At 30.5% G+C, this 19,012-nt stretch overlaps 2 protein-coding genes across 4 annotated transcripts in view; both read left to right on the plus strand.

Annotated features, from left to right (window-relative positions):
• Nucleotides 1-19,012, plus strand: part of LOC108911494 (hepatic leukemia factor) — a 303,997-nt gene that overhangs the window by 14,742 nt on the left and 270,243 nt on the right. The gene's annotated exons all lie outside the window — the stretch shown is intronic.
• On the plus strand, nucleotides 11,031-11,905 carry LOC108911495 (peptidoglycan-recognition protein LF-like). Its single transcript, XM_018716450.2, has one exon. It carries the CDS (start codon nucleotides 11,058-11,060, stop codon nucleotides 11,733-11,735), a length of 678 nt encoding a protein of 225 aa, XP_018571966.1. The 5' UTR covers nucleotides 11,031-11,057; the 3' UTR covers nucleotides 11,736-11,905.

Raw genomic sequence — 19,012 nt, forward strand, 5'->3', positions numbered from 1 at the left:
AGTTAACGAAATTCAAACGACTATAACACTGACAACTACTGTCATGCAGGCAGACAACACGTTGCTAAGGCCAGGCGTTTTAAACAAAAGTAAACAAAAGTATTTATAGTTTTTTTACGTATCCGAGCGTTTTTTCGAACAGGTCCCATTTATGTATTATTGAATTTATTCCATTTAGTTGATACACACTCAGCTGTTATTGCTGCTAGCAACAGATAAATAGAGTCAGTGTAAATAAAACGCCAAAAAGTGGTTCCGTAGAGCTTTACCTCCGTTGTGCATAAAATATTTAAACACACATTGCCGGTTCTAATGCAAAGATCGTAAGCTTGAATTCTATTTTGGTAAGAAAAACAGGAAACGATAATATTCGTTCTATGAAAGCAAATTTCTTGCTTGTTTTCTACAGTTTATTGAATACGAATGAATTGATTATATCATGTGTTACTAGTTTACATTACATTACGTTAATAGACACACACACCCAGGAGGAGATGATGGCCCCAACACTACAACCTGTAGGCTTATTGCATTGTTGTCTGTATCCTCTAAGGGATTAGGTTTGTTGCCTTGATCAGGTGTTGAAGCCTGCCCACTAAATTTTCATTTTGAAGATTCTCCTGCTAATTAGAAATTATATCTCCAATGAGTTAGTTACTGCTTCATATTCGAAGTGGAATGTGTCTCAGCCTCTTCAGTCTACGTAAGGGTTCATCATACGTTTTTATAAGGTGTTTTTATCGTTTGTCTTTTAATTCTAACATTTAGGAATTGGTCAGTTTAACTGTATCTTAATATAAAGGGTTCCAAATTCTGTTATACACTTACAACAAAATTTATAGCATAATTAATGTAGAACAAAGACTAATTTAAATAGGCTACAGTTCTATTGTTGTAATATAATTAAAGCTTAGTTAAAGTCTTTAAAAAATATATTGGTACTTTTATCAATCTTGTTGAATCAAAACTCTAGTAATATATATCTATGGGAAGATATGATTACCTACTTTTATTTCATTCTAGTCGATATTTATTACTGAATCGAGTACTGGTATTAAGTTTTTCCTTGTAATTACTTAGGCACTTGCCTACTTTGAAATAAATAATCAAACAGGCAGTTATTTACTAAATTTCTTTTGCATTTCTTTTTTGTTGGAAATATGTCAAGATCGTTTTATCCTGACCACGATTAGAATATCATTATTCAACAACCAATTCGACCACAAGTAACAATTAATTAATTAATAAGAAGCACTTTTAGTTCAAGGATATCTTAATAAATTCAAACATCACTGCTTACATTTGTCTATTTCTAATAACATTGTAATATTTTTACATTGAAAAACAATTCCATGCTTAAAGAATTTAATAGAAAAGATATATCGGAAATTTAATAAATTGTTGTTGTGTGTAGGATAAGGACTTCCGAGTATTTACTATATGTTTATTTCTAACAATTTTAATGTATTCATAACTACTTTAGTTTTCTCTTATTGTGACACATACGATTATGAAGACTATTGAAAATGTATCAGACATTATTTATGCTCTTTTGTTCCATTGATATGCAAAAATACGACGAAGATCAAAACCAGACCTTAATTCTCTTGAATTCGACGTACCTATTGATTTGATTATCGTCTTTATCTTCTGTACAAGACTATATCGGTCTATGTCTCAGTATACTTTATTTGAAGTAAAAGAAATCAATATTGATTTCGTTATCGTTAAACCTATTAATTTTGTAGGTCAAAATGTCCTCTGATAGCAGTAACATGTGTATGTTTAATGTTAGGTAAACATATTTAATTCTAGTAATCTTTATTGCATTTAAACTCTTCCTTCTGGGATAGTTGCCGTATAGTAGAACAAGTTTGTTGGGTTTCAGCTAATCACATAGTTATGATTCTGTTGCCATTACTTAATAATACACTATGTTAATTAAGAAAAGCATATATAGTTAATTTTTTTCACGTTTAACATACTTAGACCACCTTAATCGTTGATGTTTTATCACAGAAAATTCGTGAGTAGCAACTTTACATTTGTTGAAGAATGAATCTGTTTATTTAAAAAATAATTTTTAAATTATTTTTACTTATGAAAAAGTCCTGACAAACAAGTAGGTGTAGGTGAGATATAAGGCAGCAGCTTTTCCATAGAAGATATAAATTTTAGTAAGAAAAGTCACTCAAAATTAAAATGTATTACCATTTTCCAAATTTTAAAGCAATAATTGGTCCACTTTCATTTTTTAAATATGTCCATCCTGCAAGTGCTCTCTTTATGGAAAAATCAGTTTCATTCGATGTTCTTTAGACTTAAAGTGAATATTAATGTTTCAAATTTGTTAACAATTGATCTTAATTTTTCTATTTAGTGATTTGTCAAAGAAAATATATCAAAGTTGTGCAATTTTATTCGAATTTGGTATATGAATACACTTTCTTATTGTGGCTAACTCTTCCCAATAAAATTTTTTGATACCTTACTTGAAAAAGGTACTTTACCTACACAGAAAATATTTATTTTGCTACTAACAAGGTCTATCTAACTTCTCAGAAATAAAACTGTACTACAAATTAATTATTAATTATAGAGGATAGTTTCCAAAATGCTAAAATATGGATGATATGGGGACATCTTGTACCTGTATACTAAATACTGGAAAATAATTTTGTTTTTACGCGATGTTTAACTGCCGAAAAATATGATTGAATTCTAAGGATTAAATCAACTACTGTGTTTCAAATCATATATTTGTAGAACACACCCCGTATAGATTGATCGAAAGAAAATTTTTGTACGTTTGAGCATATGTAGAATTTTTTAACTAGAATAACTTTTTGCGTTGAATGAAAAATAAAAAAGTGTTCACTCTTTTTAACTACATCTATGGATATATTATGTACAGTCCGTACGATATTTGTTGAAATATAATTCCAAGAAGACCCCTGCGTCGCTTTCTTGGAATTAACCGCATTCGACACCCGAGCTAGAAAGACATTAGCGGCATGGCGTTCACCGCAACAACTTGCAGTGCGTACTGTGATTTGCAGTTACAAAGGCGTATTTCTTCCTAAACGTATCGTTCTGTGCATTTTCAGCGTAAGTTCTTATTAAAACAAATGAATGAAAAATTAAAGAAAGGAATTTAATTCCTAGTTGAAGAGAAGAGAGAAAATTTCAAGGCACGCCCCAAGCGCGGTAAATTAATTGTTACTGTATTTCCGATAACAGAACTTTATTGGCTTATTCTTTTCTTATACTTAAGATACTGTGAAACTTTTTTAATTATCTTAATCTAGATAGTTATTTTAGAACTATCAAATTTTAGCTGACTGACTGTGAATTGCAACAACACCACTGAGAATTTTTAGTAGATTAGTAAACTTAAAAATCGAGCATGATGGAATAATATTATTAAATTTCGTAAGGAGTATATAAAACTGGTACTGAAATAAAGACTAAAAAAGAAGGCAAATGTTAAAGCTTACAGAAGAAGAAAGAGAACGTTGTTCGATTCGTCACTGTGCTGTGTTAAAAAATGGATGTTGTGATAAGACAAAAGATGAAAAAGTACAAAATAATTGATTAAGTTTTTTTAATCATTTAAGATTTGATTTAAATTATTTCATCGTTATAAACACATCTAATACCATGAATAAAGTTATATTTCAGTTTTATTAAGTATCGTAATATTTTAAGGTTCCATTTACGTACAGAATTTCCTTAAGTATTCTAGATTGCCTATTATCAGTATTTTTTACTCTTTAAATGATAATCTAAAGGTAACACAGACGTGGTTCTTACGTCAGCGCTAAGTTCTTATCGCGTATTACGAAGGTACCCAGATTCTTATCACTTACTTCATACACAGGATAACGCTTTTTAGGCACACCCAATTTATAAAACGATCGTCTCATTTCACGAGATAAAAATAATATGTGAGGACTTATATGTTGAGAATTCGATATTTCTGAATCAACTGAGCTGGTCTAAGAAACATGTCCATTCCAATTTAAAAAGGAACTGTTAAATTCAAATCTTTTATGATCCTTTGAATGAATATTTCGTCTTTGGATTGTTCAAGTAGTTGCTGACAAACGTCCACACGATAATGTAATTCGACGTTCAATTTTTCAGATAAAGTTTCAAGGCATGACCCAATTTTGAGATGCTACCTTTTCTGCAATTTCTCTGAGAGTCAATGGGCGATTTGTCTGACTGATGTTTGACTTTTGAACGTGGGAGTCATCAGTTGAAGTGGAAGGCTTTCCTATTCGAGGATCTTCTTCAATTGACATTGCGTACGACCCAGATCATCATCCCCGTAAGCTTGTTTCCGTATCCCCCTATTCGTCTCATTAACGAAATATTACTACAATAATAATTTAAAATTCTGTCGATTTTCTAATATTTACCAGTCGAAAATCCATGACACTGAAGAACATCGTCAATAGTAGACCGAAGATAAGAGTCGGTACAGTTTGCATAAGTTTAGACATATTTGAGGAAATCATATCCCAACTCAAGTCTATTTGACGTCTCGAAAACCGCTTGCTAGAGGTTTATTATTTATTGATGTTAGTGTCAAAACATGAACTGATCCGGGAATTCTGACTAGATGCGGATTCAGCGGGTGAAAATACGCTTTCTTATGCGCTATCAAGCAGGTAGATGTTACAACCAAACAGTCAGCAAGCATACCCTTTCTATGATTCCTAATAAGATTGCACAGTTTTTAAAACTAGAACATCCTGAAACATATACAAGCCGTTCATTCCGAAGAACATCGGCAACGTTACTGGCTAATAATTATAAATAATAATGATTTATTAACAATCAAGAGACATGGTGGGTGGAAATCAGCCACAATTGCAAAAAGTTATGTTGCTGACAGTTTGACTAACAAAAGTGAAATATCTCGCATCATGCTGTTTTAATGGATCAGTCAGATAATATTGAGCCTCCGATGACTGAAATGGAGCGGTGAAATCCTTTTGAGAAAAATGTGACAATTAGTAATCGCGAGGGGAATAATAAATCAGATTTTATAAATGTTACTAAATATAATAACAGTACAATTACTATAAATACTCATTCATAACAATTAATAAAACGTAATGTTCTTCAAATATTTCTATTTATTTGTTCATAAAATATGAATTTATAACTCGAAATCACTTTTTCCCTAGGGAGGTAAGTTACCTCACCTACCTTCCGTTGTCCATAGCAACTTCCACTTCTACGGTAAAATGCACTTACCTCTTTAAAATACAATGTAGTCTATTTACTATAGTGGGACCAGATAGATTTGGGTACCGGTTTGGTAAACGATCCAGCTTTGTTATATTATGTACTTAATTGATTAAAAAACTTTTTTCCACTAACCATCATTGGAAACCCTTTTAGAAATCGCTCTAGTTTCAAGAACAGTCACTTAAGATTTATCGCAATATCGTTGTTGTACTTGTATTGTGTTGCGTCGATAATAATTTTTAGAATCGTTTCTTCAGTGGTGGCATTATTATTTTTTAATTACTTACGTAAAAATTACAGATTACATTTATAGTGACGTAGGTGATCAAGCCTCCACTAACAATGCATAATATATTAAATTAATACTATGATATACTAATAAGATAATACTGCTATCAAGAAACTCCTCTCAAGTATAACGAAAGGAGGTTGTCAAATACATTCACGGACTCCTATTATCTTCATTTTAATCACACGTGTATTATGGCATCATATTTATTCAGATGGATTGCGAAACTTCTTGGTACGTATTTTTTTATCACGCATATTTAAAATGTCTGGAATAATGAAATACAATTTTTTTATCACGCATGTAATTATCTCGTCGAATTCAAGGGGACTCCTTGATCAAAGTTAACTGCTGTATTATTCCGTTACTAATTTTGATGATAATATTTGTTTTCCTTCAACAATTCTACAGTGAGGTTTAAAACTGAACGTCAGTGTGTGCATTCCTTTTTTCATAAACAAAACATCCCCTCGATGCCAAAAAATTAACACTCTTTGGTATATTTCACTTTACTTTTCCAAATACCTTATTATTTTTGAAAAATAACACACCTTTTCTATGTTTCTGCAGAATTATTTATTTATTTATTTATTTATTTATTTATTTGTCTAGTAATAAAATATTAAAAAAGTTAAAAGAGGCAAAATAAATACCTATGAAAAAATAGAGAAAAAATAATAAAAATAGTACAAACTTACCAATAACACAAATATAAAGAACAGAATAAAAAGGCAACAAACTATAAAAGACAGATATGACTTGATAAGTAAAGCATTTTTTATGTCATTAGTCAAACAACAAAAATGATCGACATTATTTTCTATCTCACTGTACTTGGAACCAGTTTGATACAATGGTGACTAGGATGCTACTAGGATGTTACTACGTGCTGCGGATAGACTAAAAACATTACTTCTAGCTGATAGTCGTGGTACTTTGATATTAATATTACTTAAAACGCCTGGACAGTCCAAAATGTTATGTAGAACTTTATACAAAAACATTACTTGAAAACTTCTTTTAGCAAGGACATGAATATTGAAACGCTCAAGTAATAGATCATGCGGAAAACCCTGAGGGGGATATGTACAAGTACACAGCTGACTTCATAAACCTACGCTGTACTCTTTCCAAAATTGCAATTTGATTAACATAAATTGGGTTCCAGACTATTGATGCATATTCTAATTTAGAACGAATAAAGGTAGTGTAGAGCAATCGTAGTGTAGAAGTGCTGATAAAGCCTTTGGAATTCTTTATTATGAACCCCATAATCTTGAAAGCAGATGACGCAATATATGTTTTGTAAAAGATAATGTAGGGTCAAATGTAATTCCAAGGTCCTTTATGTAATCGGGTCTATGCAATATTATATTATCCAATGTACACTTGGAGGCATTTAGCATTAAATTATTATTTAGACAACACAGACTAATGACATTAAGCGCATTCTGTAACATATAACAGTGGGCAATGGTGTTTATTTCGCAAAATAGCTTAAGGTCATCTGCATACATTAAATGGTGTACTTGTAAATCAACCACGATGTCGTTTACAAAAAGAACAAAGAGTAAGGGTCCGAGTATAGATCCTTAAGGCACACCAGATATTTGCTGAACCTTGTGCGATTTGAAACCACGATGCTGAACAAACTGATACCTATTTTGTAAATACGATTCAAAAAGTTGCAAAAGTGATTCGGACACACCAAACCCATCTAGTTTGGACAGCAACAGGTCGTGGTCGAGTCTGTCAAAAACTTTAGTGAAATCGGTATAGATAACATCGACTTGTTTCATCTTGTCAAGTTTCTCACTAATAAACTGAGTTTTTTGGACAAGGTTAGTAACAGTGGATCTGCCCTTAATGTCTAATTGTTGAAAAATGTTATCTTAAGCTGCTTTAATACATGTTTTTTTTAATTAAACAGTTTTTAAAACTGAAGTACAAAATTTATAATTTGTAACTTTCTAGATCCAAGCCTGTACATTCAAAGTAAATGTCTTATTTTGGTTCTTAGTATAACGTAGGTTAATTTTGAATTTATTTAGGTATCCTTTATATTATAATTAGGTACTTTATCTAGCAAATCCAAAAGCAGAGAAGAATGCGAAAAGAAAGAAAACCTCGGACAGAGTTCTGAAAATATTAGCTATGTTGGTTATTACAATGTCCATGAAATAAAAACGGATGTGAAATAATTGCGTCCGTGAAGTATTTGCATTCGTAAAATAATAATCAGTTAACGAAGCCAGTCCAAATGATTATTGACTTCCAGATGATCAAAATATTGGTTCTAATAAGATTACAACAGTGGGTAATTCTGAAATATGTAATTTTCTCGTAGATAATTAGAAAGTAATTCAAACATTGGGTAATGTGGAATACGACCTTAGGAAATTTTCGTTCATATTCCCTAACCTTAATAAAATGGACTAGTAGGTGTTCTTTGACACATGCAAATGGCCAGTCAAATGTACGGGTTATAATGATTTTTTCCAAAAACGCTGAGACTTTGTGTAACATAAAAGGGAAGAAATTAATGACAATAAAAATTAAAGAAAAAGTCCATGAGAAAATTTCAGTACATTCTAATATTTTCTGGCACTTGTAGTTATTAGTAAACTATTTTCGTATATTTCTGAATTTGTCTAGTTTGTGTAGTTTTTGTTTTTCGATTTTCATTTATAGTTTTTCATTATTGTACATATAATATTTTGAAAATTTGAAAACGTATGAGAAAATTTAAAATAAGCACGAATTTTTGTTCAATTTAATAAATTTCTATAACAAAATACACTGATCCTGAGAATAATTAATTAATATAATTGGAGCAAGAACTTTTTGCAGTTAATTGTTTACTTTTAGTCGTTACACTAAATGCTGAATTTTCAGTTTTAGTTAAAATTGATTAATTATAAATTCAGCAAAAATGTAACAAACTTTTAACGCCTATTTTTCCACTTTTGTAATTACATTTTTTAAGACCGGTCCTGGAATGCCAGCCAAGAGTATAATTTAAAAAAATATATTAGAGAATTTGAACAAACCTTTCAAATACTGTATCGAAAAAAATAAAACTAGTTTATTTGGTATGGCTGGATTCGGTTTTCTATAAGCTTTTCAACGAGCCTCCTCATGCCTTATGTTTCCATTTGAAAAAAAAAGTAGGGGTAGCTGTGGGTTAGGGGGTTGAAGAAAAATTAATTATTATATAACCGAAAGATGGGAAAAAATCAAAATCAATTAACGTGTTTTGACGTTTTAAAAAAAATTAACTCAATATTATTCCGTACTTCTGGCCATCCCTGTATATAGAAGGAAAGTACTTACACTTTTTACTGATCAGTTGAAATTTCTTTTAATGAACGAGTATAACTTGTTTGTGCTATGAACGAAATGAACGAAAAATTGAAAGGAAATAAATGAACGAATAAGAAAATTTAAAATAAATTCCAAAAAACTAAAAAAAATATGACTTTCCCTAAGCAGGTATGAATTCTATGTTGCTACTTTCAAATTTTGTAACGATAATGACGATCTCTACTACTGATTGCCATGTATATTTGCATGCTCTTTACTTATAGTCCAGAGGTTCAGAAGGTGTAGAATTTTCCATAATTTTCCTAAAACATTTGTTACAAATCGGCTGTAAATATGTTATAGAACAATACACTAAGTACAAAACGGCGTTGTTCTAATTTTTTTATTGGAAAATTCGGGAAAAATATTTCTTAAAGTTGCTGTCAATTTTCTACAAATTAATGAAACCTTATGAAACTTCTCTAAATTCCTATACAGGGTGATTCACAAATGGTGACCAAAAATGAAACCTCCTATTCTTTGGTAAATTTTAAGGGGAGCGTTTCCTATAAAGTTTTTATCTAGGACGCTACGTTAAAAATATACAGGGTGTTAAACTTCAAAAAATATTTTTAATTTTTTTAAATAATTTAAAAACTAATAAGTGAAATAATTTGAAATTGGGCACATGTATTTATGTAAACATTGTCCAAAATCTGAGGACTTTTCCTAAAATTTACATGCTCCAGTGGCGGAGATACAGTGTATCGGTGGCATATTTTTTGAAATAAAATAGTATGGCACTGCTTTACGGTAACAACCATGATATTTTGGGATTCATCTCAATTTATTACCACTCTCTTATGTTTTTCGAAAAAAGCCTGATTTTCGAGTAAAACTTAAAAAAACGAACTGAGAAGATACTTCGATATTCGAATATAATACTTTTTAAAATTACATAGTGGGCTGCCATAGCAACTTTGACATTCTGAGCAGTTAGAAGAATAAATATTGCTTTTCATCAGATTCAAGCAACAATAAATTGCGAACAAATTACATTTTCGTTACTAAAAGATGCGGGGCCTGTGTTCGTGGAAATATGAGTATTTTTTGAGCATTTACTCAAATAAAATCATTAAAATGATGACTTATGTTATTAATTTCTTTATTCGAATAAATAACCGAATGATTAGTGTTTGTCATGTAATTTAAGTAAAAGTGTTTTCAGTTTTCGAAAAACATAAGAAAGTAGTACTTTGTAGAAAATTGAAAGACGAATCCGAAAATATCATGATTGTTACCGTAAAGCAGTGGCATACTATTTTATTTAGAAAAATATGCCACCGATACCCTGTATCTCCGCCACTGGAGCATGGAAATTTTAGGAAAAGCCCCTAGATTTTGGACAAATACATGTGCCCAATTTCAAATTATTTCACTTACTAGTTTTTAAATTATTTAAATTAATTAAAAATATTTTATGAAGTTTAACACCCTGTATCTTTTTAACGAAGCGTTCTGGATAAAAACGTTATAGGAAATACTCCCCTTAAAATTCACCAATGAATATAGAAGATAGAAGCGTCATTTTTGGTCACCATTTGTCAATCACCCTGTATAATAAACTGCCCAAGCCCATTATAGGGCAGATGAGTTGTTGCCCAAGTAATTGCTATTAACAGCCTTTTTTAAATTCTGTGAGCGAATTTTGAAATAGTGTTAAAAGATACGTAACTTGCCCAACAGCAGTTTTCGGGAATTTATTACACACGAATTCATGAGTATTTTCCGAAAATATCAAAGAGCTCAATTACTTTTTAAAAAATTGATAGCAACTTTTGCAATAAGAAAATGTCTTGTAGATTTTTTTTTTAAACAAAAATGATCCCTTCCACTTTCTTTACAGAGTGCGACCAACCGAAATATTGAAGAAAAACGGGTAAAAAAACATTATTCATGTGTGGCTGACTGGACTATTATCGACCTCCTACTGTGACTATTTCATTACAAAGCAAATAGTAACGTAGTAAAAGAAACGGAAACCTTGGGTACAACGTACACGTTCGCCTAGCGAGACCACGTGGTCTCTGAATTATCATATCCTTATCATTGAGTTAATTAGTTCACAAACATCTGTCAGAACCCATACGGTACAAGGAATTTGAATAACTTGTGATTCGGTAGTTTTATCATTGTGTCGGTGATGAGTTTTTCAAGACGCGTTAGTGATGGCATCGAAGAAGAGAGAACGCAACTCATCGACACGACGTCGACGTTCCGTACGAACTATTGTGAAAAGTTCTTGATGGTGATGTTGGTTTTGGTCATCATGATAGGGGTGTCTGCTTCGATTTACCTTTTAATCGTGGAAGGAAAGGATCCCGTTCCAAATAGCTTCACTCTAGTGCCTCAAACAGAATGGCTGATCCGAACGAGGTGTAAGGATACCCATCAGCTTCAGCTACCTGTTCAACGAATCCTACTGCTTCCAACAAACACTACTGAATGTCGGAGCGAATCGGAATGTTTGAAGGGACTTAGGAACCTTCAAAACGACCAAGTTAAAAGACTGAACGGTACAAACATCCCATATAACTTTGTCTTGGCGGGGGATAATCGAATATATGAAGGAAGAGGATGGGACTGTTCTAGCAGTGACAGCAATGGTGTCGATATTTTCACTATAGCATTGTTAGGAAAATATGACGACCAATCGCCAACAGATAAACAAGTGAAGGTCTTAGAAGCGTTTCTTGAACATGCCGTCATGGAGAAACTTGTCTCTAATTGTTATAAAATATTATCACGAGGTTCGACAACAACATACATTACTCAAGTAGCATTCGATTTGGAATCAAGAAGAAAGAAGAACATGTGTTAGGTAGTTTTAATTATTCAAGAATTGTACTAAAGATCATTTGTACTTAATGATACTTGTAATATGACTTTACCTCAGAATATGTGATAGTGAATGTTGTGATTGTCTAATTTGATTGATTGCATTATATTAATGTAGAACAACAATTAAAGGGCAAAATGGATTACAGAAAGACTTTGGAAGATTGGCCAAGATGGCATGTACATACCCATTAGTGCGAGAAAGTAAAATAACTCCCTTGTTATTCATAACACAGAAAAAGAGTTATATAAAAGTTGTAGTGAATCAAGAAACCTAAACTACAAAATTAATTTGAAACATGCAGAGCGATGAGTAAAAACGGGACACGCCAAATATTACATTTTAAAGTGAAACACCCTGTATATTTTTTAACATGGATTTCCGAGGAAATTCTGTATACGGCAATTAAACAGTTTATTATTTTATTGTGGGGTTGTCAAGTTATATAGAAAATTATTCGAATTTTGGAAAAAACGACCTCGAACAAAATAATTAGACAGAGTTATAGGCAAATATTAGACAAAGGCTCCTATATTAGCTAATATCGATATTTTATACAGGGCATTTTTTATAACATGATCATTTTTAGAAAGTTTAAATTTGATTTTCTAAAATTTTTCTGTATTTTGTTCTATTTTATTCACATATCGGTCCACTTCAACTTTTATTAAGCATGTTCTATCTAAAATTGTTAGTTTTTAAGATATAGCAACATTTCTGAAAAACTTAATTTTTATTATTTTATAGAATGCCAACTAACAAATATTAACTAATAAAATTAACTCAAAACGGAATGATAAATTATGAACTGACAAGTTGACACAATGTGACAGTTTTTTCCAAAGCCATTTCGTGCGACCGAAAATAATAAAAATTAGTTTTTTCAAGAAAAGTTGCTATATGTATATTAAAAACTAACAACTTTAGGTGTAGAACATACTTAATAAAAGTTGAAGTGGACTGATATGTGAATAAAATAGAATAATAAAATACAAGGTGTTGTATTTGAAAAATTTTAGAAAATCAAGTTGAACTTTCTAAAAATGATTGTATTATAAAACATGCCCTGTATAAAATATCGATATTAGCTAAAATAGAAGTCTTTGACTAACATTTGTCTACAACTCTGTCAAATATTTCTGATCCAAGTGTCAGTAGTTGAAAGTTAATACAACTTCTTCGACGTCATGTTGTTTCTAAAATTCGAAGAATTTTCTACATAACTTGAGAACCCCGCACTAAAATATTAAACTGTTTATATTGCCATATATAGAATTTTCTCAGAAATCCATATGTTTAAAAATATACAAATATTTTGTCCTTTAGGTTTTTTGATTCTGTACAACTTTTATATAAACCCTTTTTCTGTATTGCGAATAACAGGGGAGTTATTTTACTCTCACACTAATGGCCCACCCTGTATACAGGGTATTCTGAAAGTCCGTCAGGAAACTCCGGGAGGTGATTCTACGGATTTAAATAATAGCATTATGTAAAGAAATTTTTTTTCGGATTGTTAATAGTTTGCAAATTACAGCTTGTCAAAGTTCAATTTTTTTTTTAGAGATGGTATATAGCATGGCATCATGATTAATTGCAGAAAGAATTATTAATAATTTCATGTTTAATAACACTTTAATAGGGATTTCCTGCTAAACGGTTACATTTATCGACTAAGGGTACATAATTTTTTCTGATGTTATTTTTCTTTTCAATAATGTTTAAATTTCTCTGATGTCCGGCAAGAGAAAAAAAGTTATTAAACACAAACTTTGAGTTCCAGGTAGTGCCCTCTAACGGTGCATAATGAAACTTTTCTCTGACTGGTCCAATAGAACTTCATCTTCTTAGTGGGTGTGCCAAATGACAAACTAATCAAACTTGAATCAACAAAGTTATTTAAATAAAAAAATATAAAAAATAACTGACAAGCTATAACTTGCAGACAATTGACAATTCGAAAATTTTTTTTACTACATACTGCTAATATTTTAATCCGTTGAATCACCTCCCGAAGTTTCCTGACGGAAAGAACACCCTGTATACATAAAATGTAAACTATCTTGGCCAAAATTTGTTAGGAGCACAAAGGAAAATTTCTACAGTAAAATATTTTAGAAAAATTAAGTTGTTTAAAAAACTAGTAATGGCCTAGAGAGCATACTTTTCGATGTGCCTCATTTAATAATTTTCATAAAAAGGGCAAGAACTAAAAAACAAAGTTGGTAGCGTTTTCAATTTTCTATTTCGATAAAAAAAATAAAAATTATAGCATTTCCTAAGATTTGGCTAAATAATTAACACAGGAGATTAACAAAACATTAAAAACATCTTTACGAATATAATGCGGTTTTAAATGTAATGACGATTCTTGAGAAATTTTTTTCTTACTGTGTTGTACTTACGTCAATACATACCTATATGAAAGGTTGCAGCCTATAGACAATGACAAATGCAATGTTAAATAAAAAAATGGCATTTCTTCTATTTACACATCGTAAATTATAATACATTGCCACGATAGCATTTACTTACATTCATATATCAGTACAAATCCATGTGGCAGTGACTGATAAATTACTTATTGATATTGGCTATTAACCTCAATGTTCCTGTAGTAGTTATCTTTGAACACTGTTTGCATTCTTTTGCTATGAAATTGTATAAGAGTGTTTAATATTATTTCTCCATACTGTTCATTGAATAATGTTTCATCAATAAATGTTTTTACTAAGATATATAAATTTTGTTTTTAATTTATTCTGATTATCTTATATTATTATACTGATAAAAAAATGTTCCAAGAAAAAATAGATATAGTAATAGATTGTTAAGAATTTAAAATAATTCAACCTCGGGATATCATCATACTAAAAATATAAAGTAAATAAATACTTATAAAATATTTTATTTTTTGTTTTAAAAAAACTTATAGAATTGAAACGACTTTTCCAAGAAATACTTACCATTCCAGATACATATTTTATTCTATAACTATCTAATATTACCTGCGAAACATCGCCTTACTGTTAAAAATGTTGTCACCGCCGTTCTTGGTGGTGAAAATTTGAAATATTTGAAATTATTCAATTTCCGTGGCTGAAAACATAATATAGGTATTGAATTTTCGAAACCCAGAGAGCTGCACTAACCAAATTTGGAAAGGACATAGCTAATACCATGTGAAACATCGCACTTATGTTAAAAATGTTGTCACCGCCGTTCTTGGTGGTGAAAATTCAAAATATTTGGAATAATTCAATTTTCGTGGCTGAAAACATAAATATATTTTAGTTAGGGTGGCCCAAAAAAAACGAATATTTTTTTCGTGTCTCTTGTGAAAATATGTTAGTTTATCACGTTTTAAAAACCCCCTCAAAAAATCAGCTCAAACAAATTTTTTAGAGGTAACTCAAGATTTTTAAAAATTTCCAAAATCGTCATATATTAAATTCTTTTTTATTTTTTTATCGTTATTTTATCATTTTCTAGGTTGAAAAAATCTGGATTCTGAAAATATCAAATCCATATTTTAATTTCTAAAGGTCACTCATAATTATTTTAACTTTCAAAGTAGTGTACTTAAAATGTTTTCGAGCGATTTCTAAAAATAAATATTAACGAACTATAATTTTTTTATTGAATTTGATCAAGAAAGAATAGCAATAAATCACGAGGCACTTAAATTTTTAAAAGTGAAAAAATTATAAATATTTGATTCTCAGTGAGGTAGTAAATTTTGCCTCGAGAAATTTTTGAGTGTCTCGTGATTTATTTCTATTCATCAAATTGAATAGAAATAAATATTAGTTCGTTGATATTTATTTTTAGAGGTCGCTCGAAAACATTTTAGGTACACTACTTTTAAAATTAAAATAATTATGAGTGATCTTTAGAAATTAAAATATCGATTTGAAATTTTCAGAATCGAGATTTTTTTCAACCTAGATAATGATAAAATAATGAGAAAAAAATAAAAAAAACAAAATTCAATTTTTGACGATTTTGGAAATTTATAAAATTCTTGAGCGACCTCTAAAAAATTTTTTTGAGGTGATTTTCTGAGGAGGCTCTTAAAACATGATAAACTAACATATTTTCAGAAAAGACACCCTGTAGGTATTGTCTTTTCGAAACCGAGAAAGCTGCACTAACCAAACTTGGTCAGGGCACAGCAATACAATGCGAAACATCGCCTTAATGTTAATGTTGTCACCGCCGTTCTTGGTGGTGACAACTCGAAATATTTGGATTTATTCAATTTTCTTGGCTGAAAACATACATAGGTATAGAATTTTCGAAACCGAGAGCGCTGCATCTGTCAAATTTGGACAGGACATAACTAATACAATGCGAAACATCTAGTCCAAGCATTATGGAGAAATGCTTACTGAAATTATTACCTGGACAAAAAAAATATGACCGTATAGAAAATTCAATTTTAAATTGAGTTTCTTGTTCTTTAAACTCGATCCAATAAGGCGAACATGGTTAAAAAAATCGCAAAGTTGAAAAAACGGTTTTTCTAAAATAACAAAAAGAATATAGCACGGATTGAAAAATTTTAAATGAGAAAGTTGTAGGTTTTAAAAAGATCTATCGACTGATTTTTTGAAAGTATCGATTGCTTTGTTACTTTTCGAGATATATCGAAAAAACCGTTAAAAATCTTCTCTTTTCTCTTCTTCTATAACTCGTTTACATTTACGTGCCCATATTTGCTATTTACTGCAAGCATAGCCCGCGGCAAGCCAAAAAAGTACATTTTTGAAAAATTTAAAAATATTAATTATTTTTCGAGATATATCGATTTTTTGAAAAAAAGGCGCTCTCGAAAATTGGCTAGATCTTCTCAGCGGATAGCCCTACAGTAACGATTTTCGGTTTATTTTCTTCGTAAAGAGTTATATTATCATGCTGTTAAAAAATGTTGACGATTTTATTAATTTTAAGGATCAAAAAATGACTGAAAAAGTTGCACTTTTTTTGGGTATGTTTTTTTCAAATAACTATTTCAATTTTTATTATTTTTTTGTACTTAATCTGGGGTAGCTAAACACGAATATTATAGCATTTTCGCCTTAGAAGCAAAATAGACCCGTAAATGTTTAGTTTTCTTTCTTTAAAAGTCATTTTCATAAAATAAAAATTGAAATAGTAATTTGAAAAAAACATACCCAAAAAAGTGCAACTTATTCAAAGTCATTTTTTGATCCTTAAAATTAATAAAATCGTCAACATTTTTTAACAGCATGATAATATAACTCTTTACGAAGAAAATAAACCGAAAATCGTTACTGTAGGGCTATCCGCTGAGAAGATCTAGCCAATTTTCGAGAGCGCCTTTTTTTCAAAAAATCGATATATCTCGAAAAATAATTAATATTTTTAAATTTTTCAAAAATGTACTTTTTTGGCTTGCCGCGGGCTATGCTTGCAGTAAATAGCAAATATGGGCACGTAAATGTAAACGAGTTATAGAAGAAGAGAAAAGAGAAGATTTTTAACGGTTTTTTCGATATATCTCGAAAAGTAACAAAGCAATCGATACTTTCAAAAAATCAGTCGATAGATCTTTTTAAAACCTACAACTTTCTCATTTAAAATTTTTCAATCCGTGCTATATTTTTTTAGTTATTTTAGAAAAACCGTTTTTTTCAACTTTGCGATTTTTTTTAACCATGTTCGCCATATTGGATCGAGTTTAAAGAACAAGAAACTCAATTTAAAATTTAATTTTCTATACGGTCATATTTTTTTTGTCCAGGTAATAATTTCTGCAAATTTAACATTAATCCGTGACAGAATGCTTGGACTAATCGCCTTAGTGTTAAAACTGTGGTCACCGCCGTTCTTGGTGGTGAAAATGCAAAATATTTGAAATTAATCAATTTTCCTGGCTTAAAACATACATAAGTATTGAATTTTGTCATCGTTGTCCTTGGTGGTGAAAATCTATGTAAAACATTATAAGTTTAGAGCACATTTCTTAAACGCGATTAAAAATTTTGAAAATTATCTGGAAGTTTTGTATTTGCCAATTCTAATTAAAATAATGGTCAGGGTAACTCTGTAGTTAAAATATAATAAATAGTAATATCTAATTGTAAGTCTGTTGACTGATTTACTACTATCACCTATTACAGCGCCATACTGCTTTATTCAAAAAGGAAGTAAGAACATTTCTGAAAAAATTATAAATGTTTGTTTTCATTTGTTAAACTAGCAGTTAGTCCCTTGCAAACGGCAATTTATACATCAGTTTGTTTGATTCAGCATATGTTCTTCTTCTCTCTGGTTTATACTGCTTCACTTAATTGATCGTAGGAGGCCAGAAGACCGCAGTAAATCAGCACGCACTAGCATAATTTACGAAACCATACTTCTGTAAACTGACTGGACAGTCGTTCCTTTAGTTTCCTGTTGTTATAAGAAAACTGAACTCTGCGCATTACACGCTGGATTATTAAGGTTAAGGCTGAAGCACATTATACCGGTTCAGCGTAGAGAAACTGATAAAGTTTAAGAATGAGGATAATTGACCAGGAAGTATCACTAATCTACAAAATTTTAGTAAACAAAGAATTCTATTATTTTTAGTTGAATGATCTCATCTAAAACTGTATCGTACTCATATCCGGCATTTTAGTTTTGAATTTTAAAATCTGTTTTTATTTTTGTCCAGTAATAAGCGCAACCAGTAGTTTTTTGGTGTTACTCATCTCCATGTTTACTTATTTTAATTAATTGTAAAAGAAATATGATTGTAAACGTCTGCACTTTTTGAAAAAATTAATCACTGGTCTTCTCTACAGATTCTATAGACTGCGTATGTTTGGTATGAAGATGTAGAGTCTCCTCAACCTTTATTTAGAATTTTTGGAATATTGTTGGACCAATTAAACTATATTTTTTAATAGTCTATTCTGTTAGAAGTTTTAAATTCCCATAAAGTGTCATCTACGATTTGTCGCGCAAAGCAGCCTCCTGTTTTCAAGGTTATCCAACAAAAATAAAATATTGTTTTTTAATTCCACATATAAATTTTTCATTATCTCCTGAATAAATACTCCAATTCTGCCGTAATAATTATTTTTAATAAATTTCTTTCTATGTGGTACCACATTCAAGTAAAAATAATATATCACGGACAATGCTCGTCACCAGCGACAGAGGCGTTTTAAAAATATAACCGAAAACAAAACTGCTTGTATTATCGCGCATGTAGCGTAGCGTATGTATCTTATAGTACGCATTCT

The sequence above is a fragment of the Anoplophora glabripennis genome, unplaced genomic scaffold (genome assembly GCF_000390285.2).
Source record: "Anoplophora glabripennis isolate ALB-LARVAE unplaced genomic scaffold, Agla_2.0 scaffold450, whole genome shotgun sequence".
In the NCBI taxonomy this organism is placed as follows: domain Eukaryota; kingdom Metazoa; phylum Arthropoda; class Insecta; order Coleoptera; family Cerambycidae; genus Anoplophora; species Anoplophora glabripennis.

Coding starts and splice junctions, on each gene's coding strand:
- LOC108911495 (XM_018716450.2), top strand. CDS start 11,058: ATGAGTTTTTCAAGACGCGTTAGTGATGGCATCGAAGAAGAGAGAACG.